This window comes from Nipponia nippon, unplaced genomic scaffold (assembly GCF_047370975.1).
Source record: "Nipponia nippon isolate SJK-2023a ecotype South Korea unplaced genomic scaffold, ASM4737097v1 scaffold_1, whole genome shotgun sequence".
In the NCBI taxonomy this organism is placed as follows: domain Eukaryota; kingdom Metazoa; phylum Chordata; class Aves; order Pelecaniformes; family Threskiornithidae; genus Nipponia; species Nipponia nippon.
Window position 1 is genome coordinate 57,077,941 of NW_028262290.1, and position 12,778 is coordinate 57,090,718.

A 12,778-nucleotide genomic window follows, 5' to 3' on the forward strand; every position below is an offset into this window, starting at 1 on the left:
GGTCTTGCTTCATAAAACCACCCCTATTCAGCACAGTACACAAATGCTTGTGGAACCTGGAACCTGGGGCAAGGTCTTACTGACTTCAGTAGGACTTAAGTGGAGGTTCAGGAACTTTGCTAAGCTGCAGCCAAAATATAGATTATACACCAGCTTTAGTAGCATTATTCTGAACTTACCCTGTTATGAACTACAAAACAACTGGCCAAGGCAACTAATTGTCATATTTTATTTCAACCTGAATGGTCTGTTTGTAAGGACTTAAGATTTTTCTCTTGCCTATTTTGTCCTTTCTACTTAGCAGATACTTGTATTTCTGCTTCAAATGAAGTCTTACTAAGTTTACTTTTGGTTTGCAACAGAAATATCCATCTGCCCTCGTACTTGCTGTTTTACTTAGACTCTATCTACTGTCAACAAAGAGATACCTCATGGTGTAAAAGATAGCTTTTGTCTGAACTGGAGGTGTTTCAAAGGCAGGGTCCCAAATTAGACTTTTAATGGGAACCAGCTAGTGGTAAGTGTTCTCATTGCTTATGCAAAATCAGCTGATGCAATAGAATATGAATAAATCAGGATGCTGGGCAGAGGTCTGGAAAGCTACCCATGGGAACAGGACATCCAAACACCCTAGCTGCTTTTGAAACTCTCTCCATTCCAATCCTAACAGTAAGGTCCTATTTTTTAAATCTTGACTTAGATAAACAATGGTTATTAATTTAGTTTTACTTCTGAGAGGCAATGGTAGCTCATTTCACATACAATTGTGTATTTATATTTGATTGTAAAAGGGCATTCCTAGCCAAACTGTAAGATGAAATAAACTGATTTTGTGCTTAAAATACTTGTCACTGCCATTTGAAACTTTAATATAAATGTGGATGATAAATAACTGTTTATCGACAGCATTCAGTTTGGCACCAGGGCGACCAAAACAATACCAAAAGACCTAGGATGTAGACAATGATTTTAGTAACATATTTTTAGCCTAAGAGACTATAGGGAAGGGTGGGAAATCTTGTTTTCTCTTTCTCAGATGAGGAAGAAAAGTCAGAAAGCACAGTACTAGTCATATGATTACAACTTGTGAGAGTCCTTTGACTTGCCTAATTCTTCCAGTTCTTCCACTATCTGAGCAACTCTCAAATGCCTCTTAATTCAAAATATTCTAAAAATTCTATAAGAGTACTCTACATTAAATTGCAGTAACTGTTGACTTTGTTACCACTCACTGAACAGAATGAATGGGCCTTATTCATATATTCAGCACTAGCAGTTACAACTATGAGCTGAAATCTCCAGAGGCAGATTGCCTCTTCTTATTTGCAGAGGTAGAATTTCAGAAGAGTCAATGTTAGAACAAATCAGGATCCAAAATAGCTGGCATAAGAAAAGCAAAACTTCCACTGACTGCCAAGGGCGTTTTTGAATGAGTAAGATCCATACAGAATCCCACACAGAGACCATACACTGAAATCTCATACATGCTGTACTTTGACAGACTGTGGTGCACACACAAAAAACTTCATCCTGAAACTCAAGAGTTGAAGCGGGCATTGTTCTTGTAAAATTGTTCATCAGCTGCAGTATTCAGAGACAGTCTCAAGAGCATCTGTCTCAGAGACAACTCCTGCTGCAATCCAACAGAAATTTTGTCTACAGGAGGACCCCAAGATGTAATTCACACAAGAAGGAAAAAACACCAGGTCTACATGTCTTACTCTGTTTTAACAATCTGCTACACCAGTATTATATTTAGCTTATGTACATCTTTTTAGACTGAATATTTCCTTATGCATAATCACGTATAATATATATACGTATAAAATGCGTATAAAAACATATAATGCACATTTTCTTCAAATCAGGTTTTGTTCAAGAGATTCTTTTGCATAAAATTTCTATGATGAGCCACTTTTTACTGTATGTGACAGCAGTATGCAGAGAACAACTGCTTTACACTAAATGGCACATAGCATATTGTCTTTGCCACCATCCAACTATAGGTAGGTTAGTGGTGAGATCCTAAATACAGTGTAACTTTGAAATCACTGGGGATTGTAAAGGCAGGTTATATACTTAGTTCCATAATAAATCAAGTGCACCACAAATTCACAAGTCAAAAAACATTTCAATGAAACCTGGAATACAATTGTTTCTGGATTTAAATAATTGAGAACGGAGTCTACCAGGAGAAAGCTAGTAAGAGAAAGATTAATTCCTGATCTACGGCACCACTAAAGGAAAAACAAAATGCATATAGGCAAAAAAAAGACCATAAGGAGAAAATGTGTAAAAGACAGTAAATTTTGCAAATCTCAGCTTCTCTTTCTAATGACAAATACTTGCATCACTACATCCTGTGCATCAAAAATAAGCATTAATGCATGGGTAACATCTTCTTTATAATGTTCTCTTTTTTAAGTGTCCGTTTCTCTTTGGAGGGAAGCATAATTCCCCTGGCATTTCGAGTTCCCATGGGAGTGCCAAGACTTTGTATTGCCACTCATGTAGCCATGGGTTTGAGAGACATCAACTTTTCTTAAACTAATCTCTTTTAATACTTACTTGCTCTAGCTCAATTGCTTAGAAAGCACCTCTAATTTGACTTGTTTCCAGTTCTCAGAGACTGATTTTAGTATCTTATGGGAATATCCATCTCAGACAACACAAGTAGTCTAAAAGAAAGACGTGCAGGCAAGTCCACTATAGTTCCTCTCTAGTCCCTGGAGGAACTTGCAGGACTCACTCTGTCCTCAGACAGACAGGCCCATTTCTCTCCACTGAAAAAGCACAGTAACTAACTTAGACTCAGCATCAAACTGAAAGATGGTGAAAGTTGGATGAAAACAACCCGGGTACTGTAAATGCATTCCCAGAGATGCTGAGATCACACAGCTCCCACTAACTACATTTCACGTGTGGTTACTCCTCTGTGAGTAGTTCTCATGATTTTACTACGCAGTTTGTGAGATGTGAAGTTTTAGTTACAGCCCCAAGGCTAAAATCATACTATTATTTGGAAATCTCAGTTTTCACTTAAGGGGGAAAAAAAAAAAAGCAAGTTTCCAGCTGCTGCAGCTGCAGAAAAAAATAATAGGGAAAAAACCCTAAAAGAACCCAATGCCAGAGGGCACTGGACCACAATCTTTTAAAACCTTGTGACTTTAAAAAAGCCAGTCTTAAGATTTCTGGAAACTTAAGACACAATTTTTTAATAAATCAAGCTGACAGTTCTGGCATCATTCACCTTTTATTATGAAGCCTAATATATGTAAACCACAAATATCAGACATCTCAATTCAGAGGTGATGTATTTTGTCTGCCTTTTTAAATGTTAAACTGTTAAATTATTCATTATATGAAGAAACACCCTTAAAATAAGAAAACCTTCAATGTTCTTACTTGCTACTACAAACTCCACTAATTCACAGCTCAGTCATGAGTATTTTCATTGTGGTTTACAACACTGCTATACCTGAACTCTAAAACTCATGTCAAGTCTTAGATGATCAGGAGATTAAAATAAATAATGCTTAGGATCATTCTCTTTATACTTCCAGTTTCTAAGCTTTTAAGATACCTTTGGGTTCTTATATTCCCTTTTTCCTCTGAAACTGGAAGAATTAAAAATTTACTTTTTGTCTCCTTTTTCTCTTGCTCTTAAATGACTGCTGGGATTTTCACTCAGGTGCACAGATTCAGGAGGAAATGTTTTGAGAAAGTTTTTCTCTATCTCTGACAAAATAGCAAATCTCTCTCTTGCCTCACAGTATCCTGTGCCAGCCTATATCCTACTTCAGTCCTGCTAGACAAGCCCTGGGTGTTTGCCTTTTATTCGATAGCACCTACACTACTTCATACCAATACTGGCTTTCCAAATCGGGGTAAGCGTTAATGCTCTGCCATTGTAGTCCCTACAGAAATACTCCTGCTGACTTTCAGAAGAATACCCATGTAACTGCTGCAAGATCAGTCTCTTGAAGACACTTATCAAAAAGACCGAATTCAAGGTACCAGCTTGGACTTGCTGTCTATTTCGTTTAACGTTCTTGAATGTTTGCACCTCTGTTAGCAAGTATCTGCACTGGTCAGTCTCACAGTCATTAGCGCTAAAAAAGAGAAGGAAGTTACCCTTACAATGGGCTCTTGTAGCCAAAGACGGATAAGAGTTGCGAGGGTGTAGTACATCACCAGCAGTAAGATTGGATTAGCATGGTGATACCAATGTAACTCTTGATTTTTGATAATCATCCAAGTGCTTGAGCAGTTTGTCTGAGTAAGAGAAGTCACACCGAACAACCTGCGGATATAAAAAACCAACATAGTTAGAGAATAAACACCAAATCTTACAATGTTTAAAATTTTTTGAGTAATTTTTCCTTACCTATAATACTGATTGCTCTGTTCAAAAACAGTGTTTGCCATCTCATCTAAAATGCAGTGAATATTTTTATTCCACAATATTTAGTGAAAAGGAATGGGTTTTGCACTTTCTTTTCAACATAAAAAATGGGAGTATAATATTGTTACATCTACCATGTCCAATGTGAAAACTTTAAATGACCTGCGCCCTGTAGGTCCAGAGTTATACAAAAAGGGGAGAGAAAATCTGGCTGCAAGGCCATTTGGCAAATCACAGCAACATGACATTTCAGATTTAGTAAACTGACATACAACACCATTCCACTCACTCTGCCAGGACAGAGCTGTAAAGTACATCTCCTCGGCACATTGAAGAGCTTACTGGTTTTTTTTTTTAAAGCTAATACTGTTAATAATTTGCTATCTAATTATGCAAATACTTATAAACATACAGAGCGCCACTGAATTCACAGCTGTTGTGAACAGAAAAGGAAAACACTCAGAAAGGCAATTGTTCTGGACGATCAAATCATTATGGAAAAAAAAGAAGAAAAATTAATTCCATAATGAGTATTAATGTAGTTGCAGCATTAATATCAATGATATGAGATATTTGACTATTTCTGGAAAAACTGGGATCTCACAATATTCTATCAAGTAAGAAACATGTTGGAAAAAAAACTTAAGAATAAAAAAAGAATCCCCAACATTTTAAATTTAAGACAAGATCCTAGATGCTTTGTAGATGTGTTAGATGCTGAAACAAAACTAGTAGGAAGTCAAAATTAATCTGGTTCTTTCAGTGCAGAATATTTTGCAGAGTTGCAAAGATACTGCATAGAGTTGCTAGTAGCATATGTCAGTATTCACTAGAAAGAGTTTTGTTTTATTGACAAACCTTTTTCTTCCACAGTGTGTATGAAAGTTTTCAGTTTTTACAAGAAATAGATTTGATTCTAAGAGAAGGTTAAGAAGAACTGTTTCTTGATAGAAAAAAAGCCACAAACTCTTGTTACTCTGAAAGAGTAAACCAATAACATTTAAAAAAAACTTTTTCTGCTCGGAGATTTAGTCATAAATAGTAAATGTCTAAAAGATTACTTCTTCCTTTACCTAGTAAGATCCAACATGAAAGGGTGAATGAATACAAAGAATGATATTCAAGAGAGATGTACTGCCTGAAATCTGCCCTTTGGCTGCTATAGAGTGAAAAGAATATGAAAAAGGAGAGGTTATACCTGTTCGTTCACTGGAGGTTTGTGGCATGGGTATAATACCATTAACTGCCAGAACTAGAGCTCTATAGCATTTTATTAAACAATTTATCAGCACTCACTTCTCATTCTGATTGTCAACATGAGCCAAAGGCTATAAACTTTAAGACTTCTCAGAGCTTTTGGGTGGATCCAAGGTTGGAAAGAAAAAAAAAAAAAAATCCTGCATACAAAATAAATTGTAACTTAAAGGAGCTGACAGAGCTGTGTTTGGAGTTGACCCAGACTCAAACTTCCGTAGCATCCAAGCACATTCAGGGCTGGTGTTACAGTTTGGCTCCATCTGACTGAAATTCATGCTGGATTGTATTCTGTTCATATTTCTATCAGTGTAAGGGAACATCTTGTTTTGTCTGCTTTCCTCTCTGCCAACTGACTTGTAATTTTTGCCCGATCAGGGTTGTTGAGCTCCTATTAGTTTCATCTTCTACCTCTTTCACAGCATATCCCTCCATCTTTGGTTCATTTTAAGCTTTTTTATGCAAGCATAGTACGAATCGCCCTATTACTGTTTCGCAAACATATCAGAATCAGAGCGAAATTCAATCCTTACTGAAGTAAGAAGTCTTTCCATTGATGGTGAGTGATGAATATTTCCTACAGAAATGAGGGAAAGACCAGTTTCTGAAAGTTCTTGGACCCTTCTGCCAAGCAGACATGATCTTCGTATCACATATTCCATCCCTATAGTACATAGCATTATGTACTGTAACTCTAAAGTGTCAAAAACTTGTGTTTTATCTCCACTGAAGAAACAGTCCACATAATCCCACCAGTTAGGAAATTTTATTATGTTTCAGTTAAATCCTCCTCCTGTTAGTTTCATTTGCTTGCTTCAAATTATCCATACGTTACGCTATTGGACTTAATTGGGCTCCCTTCTAGTCCTGCATTCACCAAATATACGTAAGTTACAATGTATCTCTTCCCTCTTTGTTGCCAGCTGTGTATTTATTTAACCCATTTCCCTTTGTCTCATAAACCATGAATCTAGAGGAACTGCTCCTAATTTCTGAATTCTCCTTGGTTTTTGAGACTTGTTAGCCACAAAGGCACTCAACACAACATTCCCCGTCTATCAAATTCAAAACGCACTGACGTCTTGGGAATGCTCATTCTGTCTGTTCTGGCCTCCAATAAGGCTACAAGCTGCTATTCATTCAATATTTATGTTTCATCATTATCTTCAATGAGAACAGCTGGCGCAAAACATTTTTCAGAGACATAGAGACATCTTCTCTTATTCAAAGCTTTTAAATACACAGGAATGACTGCCATAAAACATATAAACATTTACAGTAAGCAACATATATTATGGTATTATTCAGTTCTGCATACTTCATTCCACAAAGATGTCTTTACATTCAGTATTGATCACGATTAGCTATATTTGTGCCCAACTCTGATCTTAGTGTGACTTTGTCTTAGATAACATACATGCATACTATCAGTAAAGTCAGAATGAGTCCTAAGTGGGGGAAACCAGATGCCAAACAAGACAGGCATATGCATGTCTGGATACAGAAGACAAAACAAATACTGAGTGACCATTTACTAATGGAAATACTTTGCTTTTCAAAAGACTGCATGTAATGCCAAAAACAACTGGAGGTTTGTAAAATGTATTAGATTAATCTTTCTATTCTTGCAAAGAAGCAAAAATTGTGTTTTTCAAAGTCCTCATCAGTATTCTGAAAAATTCATTTTATTAAAAAAAAAAGTATAGTAGAAATGATTTGGAAAATTTTAGAAATAATAAAGGGCCAAGAGGAACTTGAATGTCTGACTGAGGAATGTGCTGAAATAACACAGTGAAGAACAGTTCTTAAAATAAAGGTGATATCTTTTTGCCCAGTTCCTACTCTATAAGCTTGTTTTCCCAGCAAAGCTTCCTACTAAATCTGTGAATCATCCTTCTGGCAGATGCACTTTCATCTTTTGTGACTCCCTGACAAAGCTGTAAGCTGTGACCATAAAAAAATCCCCAACTTTTTATATGTCTAGCATTGAAAATCAGAAAAGCAATTTAATTTTTAATTGAAAACAGAAAAACAAATTCCTTTTTCACCCACAGATATTTGACCTAAGGAGCTGCTGAGGTACCATGTTTTATTACTGCATTATGTACATTGCTAAAACTTCTCCAGCATACATTACTTAATTATTATATTATTTATAGTATAAGAATTGGTGTTAGTAATTAGTCATGGTATTAAGTATGAACAAAAATGGTTACATAAACAAAAAAATTAAATATATGTATCATATACAGAATTATCAAATACAGTAATTACAGATCCGTTAGGTCTGTGAATTTTGCCTCCAGTAAAAATGATCTGGAACATTTTTCTCTGTAATGATATATTTCTCGGTTCAGATCCTGCATGTACTGATGTTTTAGGAGTTGATTTCAGACCAGGATTTGCCTCATAATTTCCAAGGCCAGGAAGGGAAGCAATAATTCTGACTCCCTGCACAATGTAGGACACACAATAATTCTTGTATTGAACAAATAATTTGTGGTTGAATTACAGTTTATAGTTTAGAAAGGCATCCAATCTTTATTTCAAATGATAGCAAATCTTCTACTGCCTTATTATTTTTTACCACATTTAGTTTCTACAATAGTTTTGTCTAGATGAGATTTCCAGTTGCTGCATCTTCATACAACTCTGTGTACTCCTTTACATACTACTTTTCACGACAGAGCAGGGGTCATTTTCCTATATCTTCTCTGAGCTTCACAATTTATAGCAACCCCATCCAATGATCCAGAACAAGCATCTACAGTTCACCTCCATCGCACTGCACAGCCTTCCCCTCTTTGTACAGCCCAGAGGTCACACTTGGACACCACCCAAAATATCCAATGTTTATCCAAATACGTTTGGGCCGCTTCAGACAGTTTATCATCAGTTAGGAAATAGCTGTTTTATTGCTACAGTATTAGACCTGCAATTTCTAAACTGGTCAGTGGAAAATCTTGATGCACTAATACACAAAACAAAGAAAAAAAATTTCAAAAAGACAACTAAGCTTCCTTTTTTTTTTTCTCCCAAGTAATACCTGCTACCTTGTCTTCCTAAGGAACTGTTTCATCTCTTGTCTTCCCAGCATTGAGTGGGCATTCTGGCCAGTTCCAAAAAACATCAACAGAGGAGCATGAGGTAAAAAATGGCACTAAATTCCTCCAAGCTACCTGAAAATGTCTGACTGGTAAGAGGAGGAGATGGAGATGGAGATGGAGATGGAGGTAGAAGTGGAGATGAAGGTGGAGATGAAGGTGGAGATGGAGAGAGGAGAAAAGCGTCCCACTATATGACTGGCTTTGGAGGCAGAGAGAGAAATCCTGAATTCGTGACTACCAATGTTCACCACAACTATTTTGAGATTTAGAAAATCCAATTTGAATGGAAGTGAACTTAATATCTTGGGATTTTTCTTTTACTTTAACTGGTCTGAAAGAGCTTGGGGTGAGACTGTGCTGAAATTCTGCCTGATTTTGAGAGCTGTTTTATTTGTTTAAGGACTGGGAACTAAAAATATATAAATAGTGCCACTTTAGTGGCAGAAGCAATTGCCTTGCATACAGCACTTATGAATATGCACCAAAATACATTAATATAACAAAAAACATTCATGTTTTCTGCAGAAAGCCTCCAAGGTAATACCTTACAATGTTTTACAGACTCACTTCTGACTCACTAAGCGGAAGCAAAAGACATACAACAGCTTTTCTCATGAGTCTGACCTACACTCCTGACAATGTGCAAACCACACATAAAAAATTCATTCAGTGCTTTCGATCAAAGAGGACGTGAAGTGATTCACAGTGGCAGGAAAACGTCTGTTATCATGTCCTATTGATTACATTTCCTCTGAAGAATCTGAGAGTGCAGTGGATTTTCAGTCTCAGTTTGCACAACCTCATCAGGCTAATTACAAATGCTCATGAGTTTGCATGCTGCTTTGTTGTATTCTCATATATTCTAGTCAAATACGAATGTATTGTGAATTACATTGTCCAGTTCTGCTTCATTGGCAAACATATAAAAGCTTAAAACTACATACAGATTTGTGAAATATTCTCCTGAACACAACTTACTACAAATCCTTCTGGTCAGAGGTATAAGACTACGTCAATAAAATAACTGCATGTGTTAATATCATGACATAGCTTTAAATGCTCTTCATTTATCAAAAATAAGGAAAAGAAACAGAATTTCAGATACCTTAAGAAATAGTAAAAGATTGGAGATAAGAAAGAAAGGAAGCAACAGTTCTCCTAATACACTAAATTTTCCAGTTTATATCCTTAAACATAATTTTTCAAGGTGATAGGGCCAAAAACCAGAGCAAAACCAGTTTACTGGGTGAAAAAGCAAAGAAAGGAAAGCTGTACAGCTATTCCATGTAATGCTACATCATTTGTTAGAAGACAGAAGCTACTGTTTCAGTAGGATATAAAGGCAGGATGTTCAAAATCCCAGACCAAATGTGATCATGCTATCTTTTATCAAGGGAAGCAATAACCATGTGCATCTTTATTGAGAATTGTGTATTTGGTTTAATTAGAAATACAATATATCCATAACAGGAGAAACAATCTGGAGATTTTAGGCATGAGTGTAATGTGTGTGATAATGCTTATCTCTTTTTAAAGACAACCATGCCAATTTCTCTAAGGTTACTAAAGTTAGTTGTAGAGGTTGAGGGGTGTTTAGGTGGTATTGATTTGGAAACTTCATATCTCATATTGTAGCAGTACTACACCACCGATTTTAATGGGTAATTACAACACTGAGAATACTTGCAAGATACTTGGTCTCACCTCCACAGTTGCTATGACAATGGGCAACAGAAAGGTATGGAGACCTGCCAGTACGGAAGAGTAATCCTTTTTTTAACTTTCTCACACATAGCTGCTACTACAAGTATGTATACTGCACCATGAGTTATATATACTGCAACGTAAGATCTATGTTGTACCATAATACAAAATCAAGATGGACTGTGGGAATGGAGAACTCAAAATAAACTATGGTTTTAATAACGTACTTAGGACACTAACAAACACAGAGTTTTGTGGAAAATTATTAAATCACAGATGATGCCTTATAATTTCCAAGACTTTTTTACAGCTATTTCAAGCCTTCTTCATCCAAATATTCCTGTTATTGCATGTAACATTTGCTCTTTATCCACAACAAGCTGGATGTACATTACAAATACTGACTGATTTAAGCAGGAAAGATTATTTCACAGGACTTGCTTCCTGTTTCAGGAAAAGATTTACCATAGACTAATAAAATAAAATAAAACAATGATGAAAGTCTGCAACTCTTTGACATGGTAGCAGGCTGGAAATTAAATCCAGAACAGGGCAATGAAGATTACAGTTTGAAGAAATGTCTGCATCAAGTCACTTCAGGAGCTGCATTTCCTGATTTAGTCTGTATGATTACAGGATTTTTTTGCTGGGGCCAGTACATATTGGACGGTTATTCACAGCAATAGCATCAGAGACTTGTGCTGTACTGGGTTGGATTTGGGGAATCCATCTTTGTAGAACTTCTGAATTTCTGTTGGATTTTATGAACTGTTTGAATCTTTATGTCATCTGGATATCTTCTATTGCATACTTATTTCACTTTTCTCACACAGAAGGGGAGGGGAGTGGTGCCTACATGTCTGGGGTAGGAGATTATCAAGATTGACTGACATTTCAATGGCTGAGCCTTAAATGGAGATGTTAAAAGTGGAGAAAAGAGAGAGGAAAAGAAAAGGGAAGGAGGAGAGGAGAAGAGGAGGAGAGGCAAGAGCAGAAAAAGGAACAACAGGGTTTATTTACAAAAAGAGAAATTTAACAACAGTAAATCCCCAGAAATGGTGAAAAATGAAAAAATTGTGCCATTGGAAAGGACTCAGCCAGTCCATGGTAGCTCCAGGCCCATCCTTGCCTTCCAGCAGGTTGTTACTCTCTAGGCTATAGGCTGGGAATTCAGACCACACTGGGGCTAATGCTCCAGGGTATGCTGAACTGACACAACATTTTTACAGAAATAGCAGAACACAGGGAGGAAAGAGGTGGGAAAGTTGGCTGAAATGCATTAAGCGTCCCAAAGAATTAGAGTCAAGATGAGCAGAAGGCATTTGGTTTCACATGGCTTTTTAAGGGAAAAAAAGAATGAATGGGAAAATTGGCATTTGTCTTTCCAAATCACGTTATTTATAAGATTCCACAGAGAAGGAGCTGATCCTTCATGCCTTCTCCTCAGCTCAGCAGGACAACTGTGTAGGCAGATACTGCAGACACAAACCTCAGTCCACAGCTGGACTAAAGTTATTAAATTTATCCATTTCAGAGTGATACAAGCTTTAAAAAGCATTGCAAGTATTTTTAGCCCCTAAAAGCCCTAGACTCTGCTTTGGTTCAGACTTGGATAATTCAGACCTGGCTAAGTGGAACTGTGCCATATTAACAATAACACAAAAATTTGATTGTTTGGGTTGAGAAGTATTATGATAAATTTCAGCTTAACAGTTAATAACTTTTTTGGAAATATCTGAAAACGCAGATTAAGACTGGAAGTGTTTTCCTTCAGAGTGTTGCTATCACAACGCTATAATACAGGCATATACACAGTGAATATAGGCTTGGTGGGTAAGTAGATCATTCTAACTTTTGTTTTAATGTCATCATATTTCTATAGCTCTTTAGCAGATGTCTATGTACTTTTTTTTCTACCAAGTCTTGGTTTCCATAGCTTCTATTGGATCAAAGCTTTTCTGGCAATGACAAAACCAGCCCTGGTATATCTCCCACCCTCTTCTGAACATCAGTTACTTTTCTTTTAAAGGAAAACTAATTTCAAATGCACATCTATTGCATGTGAAACCTCATGAAAAAATAAGTAATTTGAAACTTGTGTGCTAGTATCATCCATATAATGAGGACAGAGAGAAATTATGAACCATTAATCCAGGAAGCTGTAGAGGAGAAAGGATAGCTTTAAGGCTTGTGAATTATAGAAAAGCTTGTGAAAACTGTAAATACAACACAAATCTTAATTCAGGGAGAAGAAAAAACCATATAAGCAGCCGCAATAAAATCACTTTGCTCTCAAGTGAATTAACAA

The 12,778-nt window shown here is 36.4% G+C and overlaps 1 protein-coding gene across 4 annotated transcripts in view; it reads right to left on the reverse strand.

The window, feature by feature from the left end:
- The window catches only part of PIEZO2 (piezo type mechanosensitive ion channel component 2), a 483,849-nt gene that overhangs the window by 102,743 nt on the left and 368,328 nt on the right, over positions 1-12,778 (reverse strand). For 3 of the 4 annotated variants that reach the window (XM_087756833.1, XM_087756825.1, XM_087756854.1), the window contains one exon: positions 4,135-4,303. In XM_087756833.1, the coding sequence (XP_087612959.1) occupies positions 4,135-4,303 (169 nt within the window). The remainder of the gene's footprint in view (positions 1-4,134; positions 4,304-12,778) is intronic. The other variant, XM_087756843.1, reaches the window with a different exon arrangement.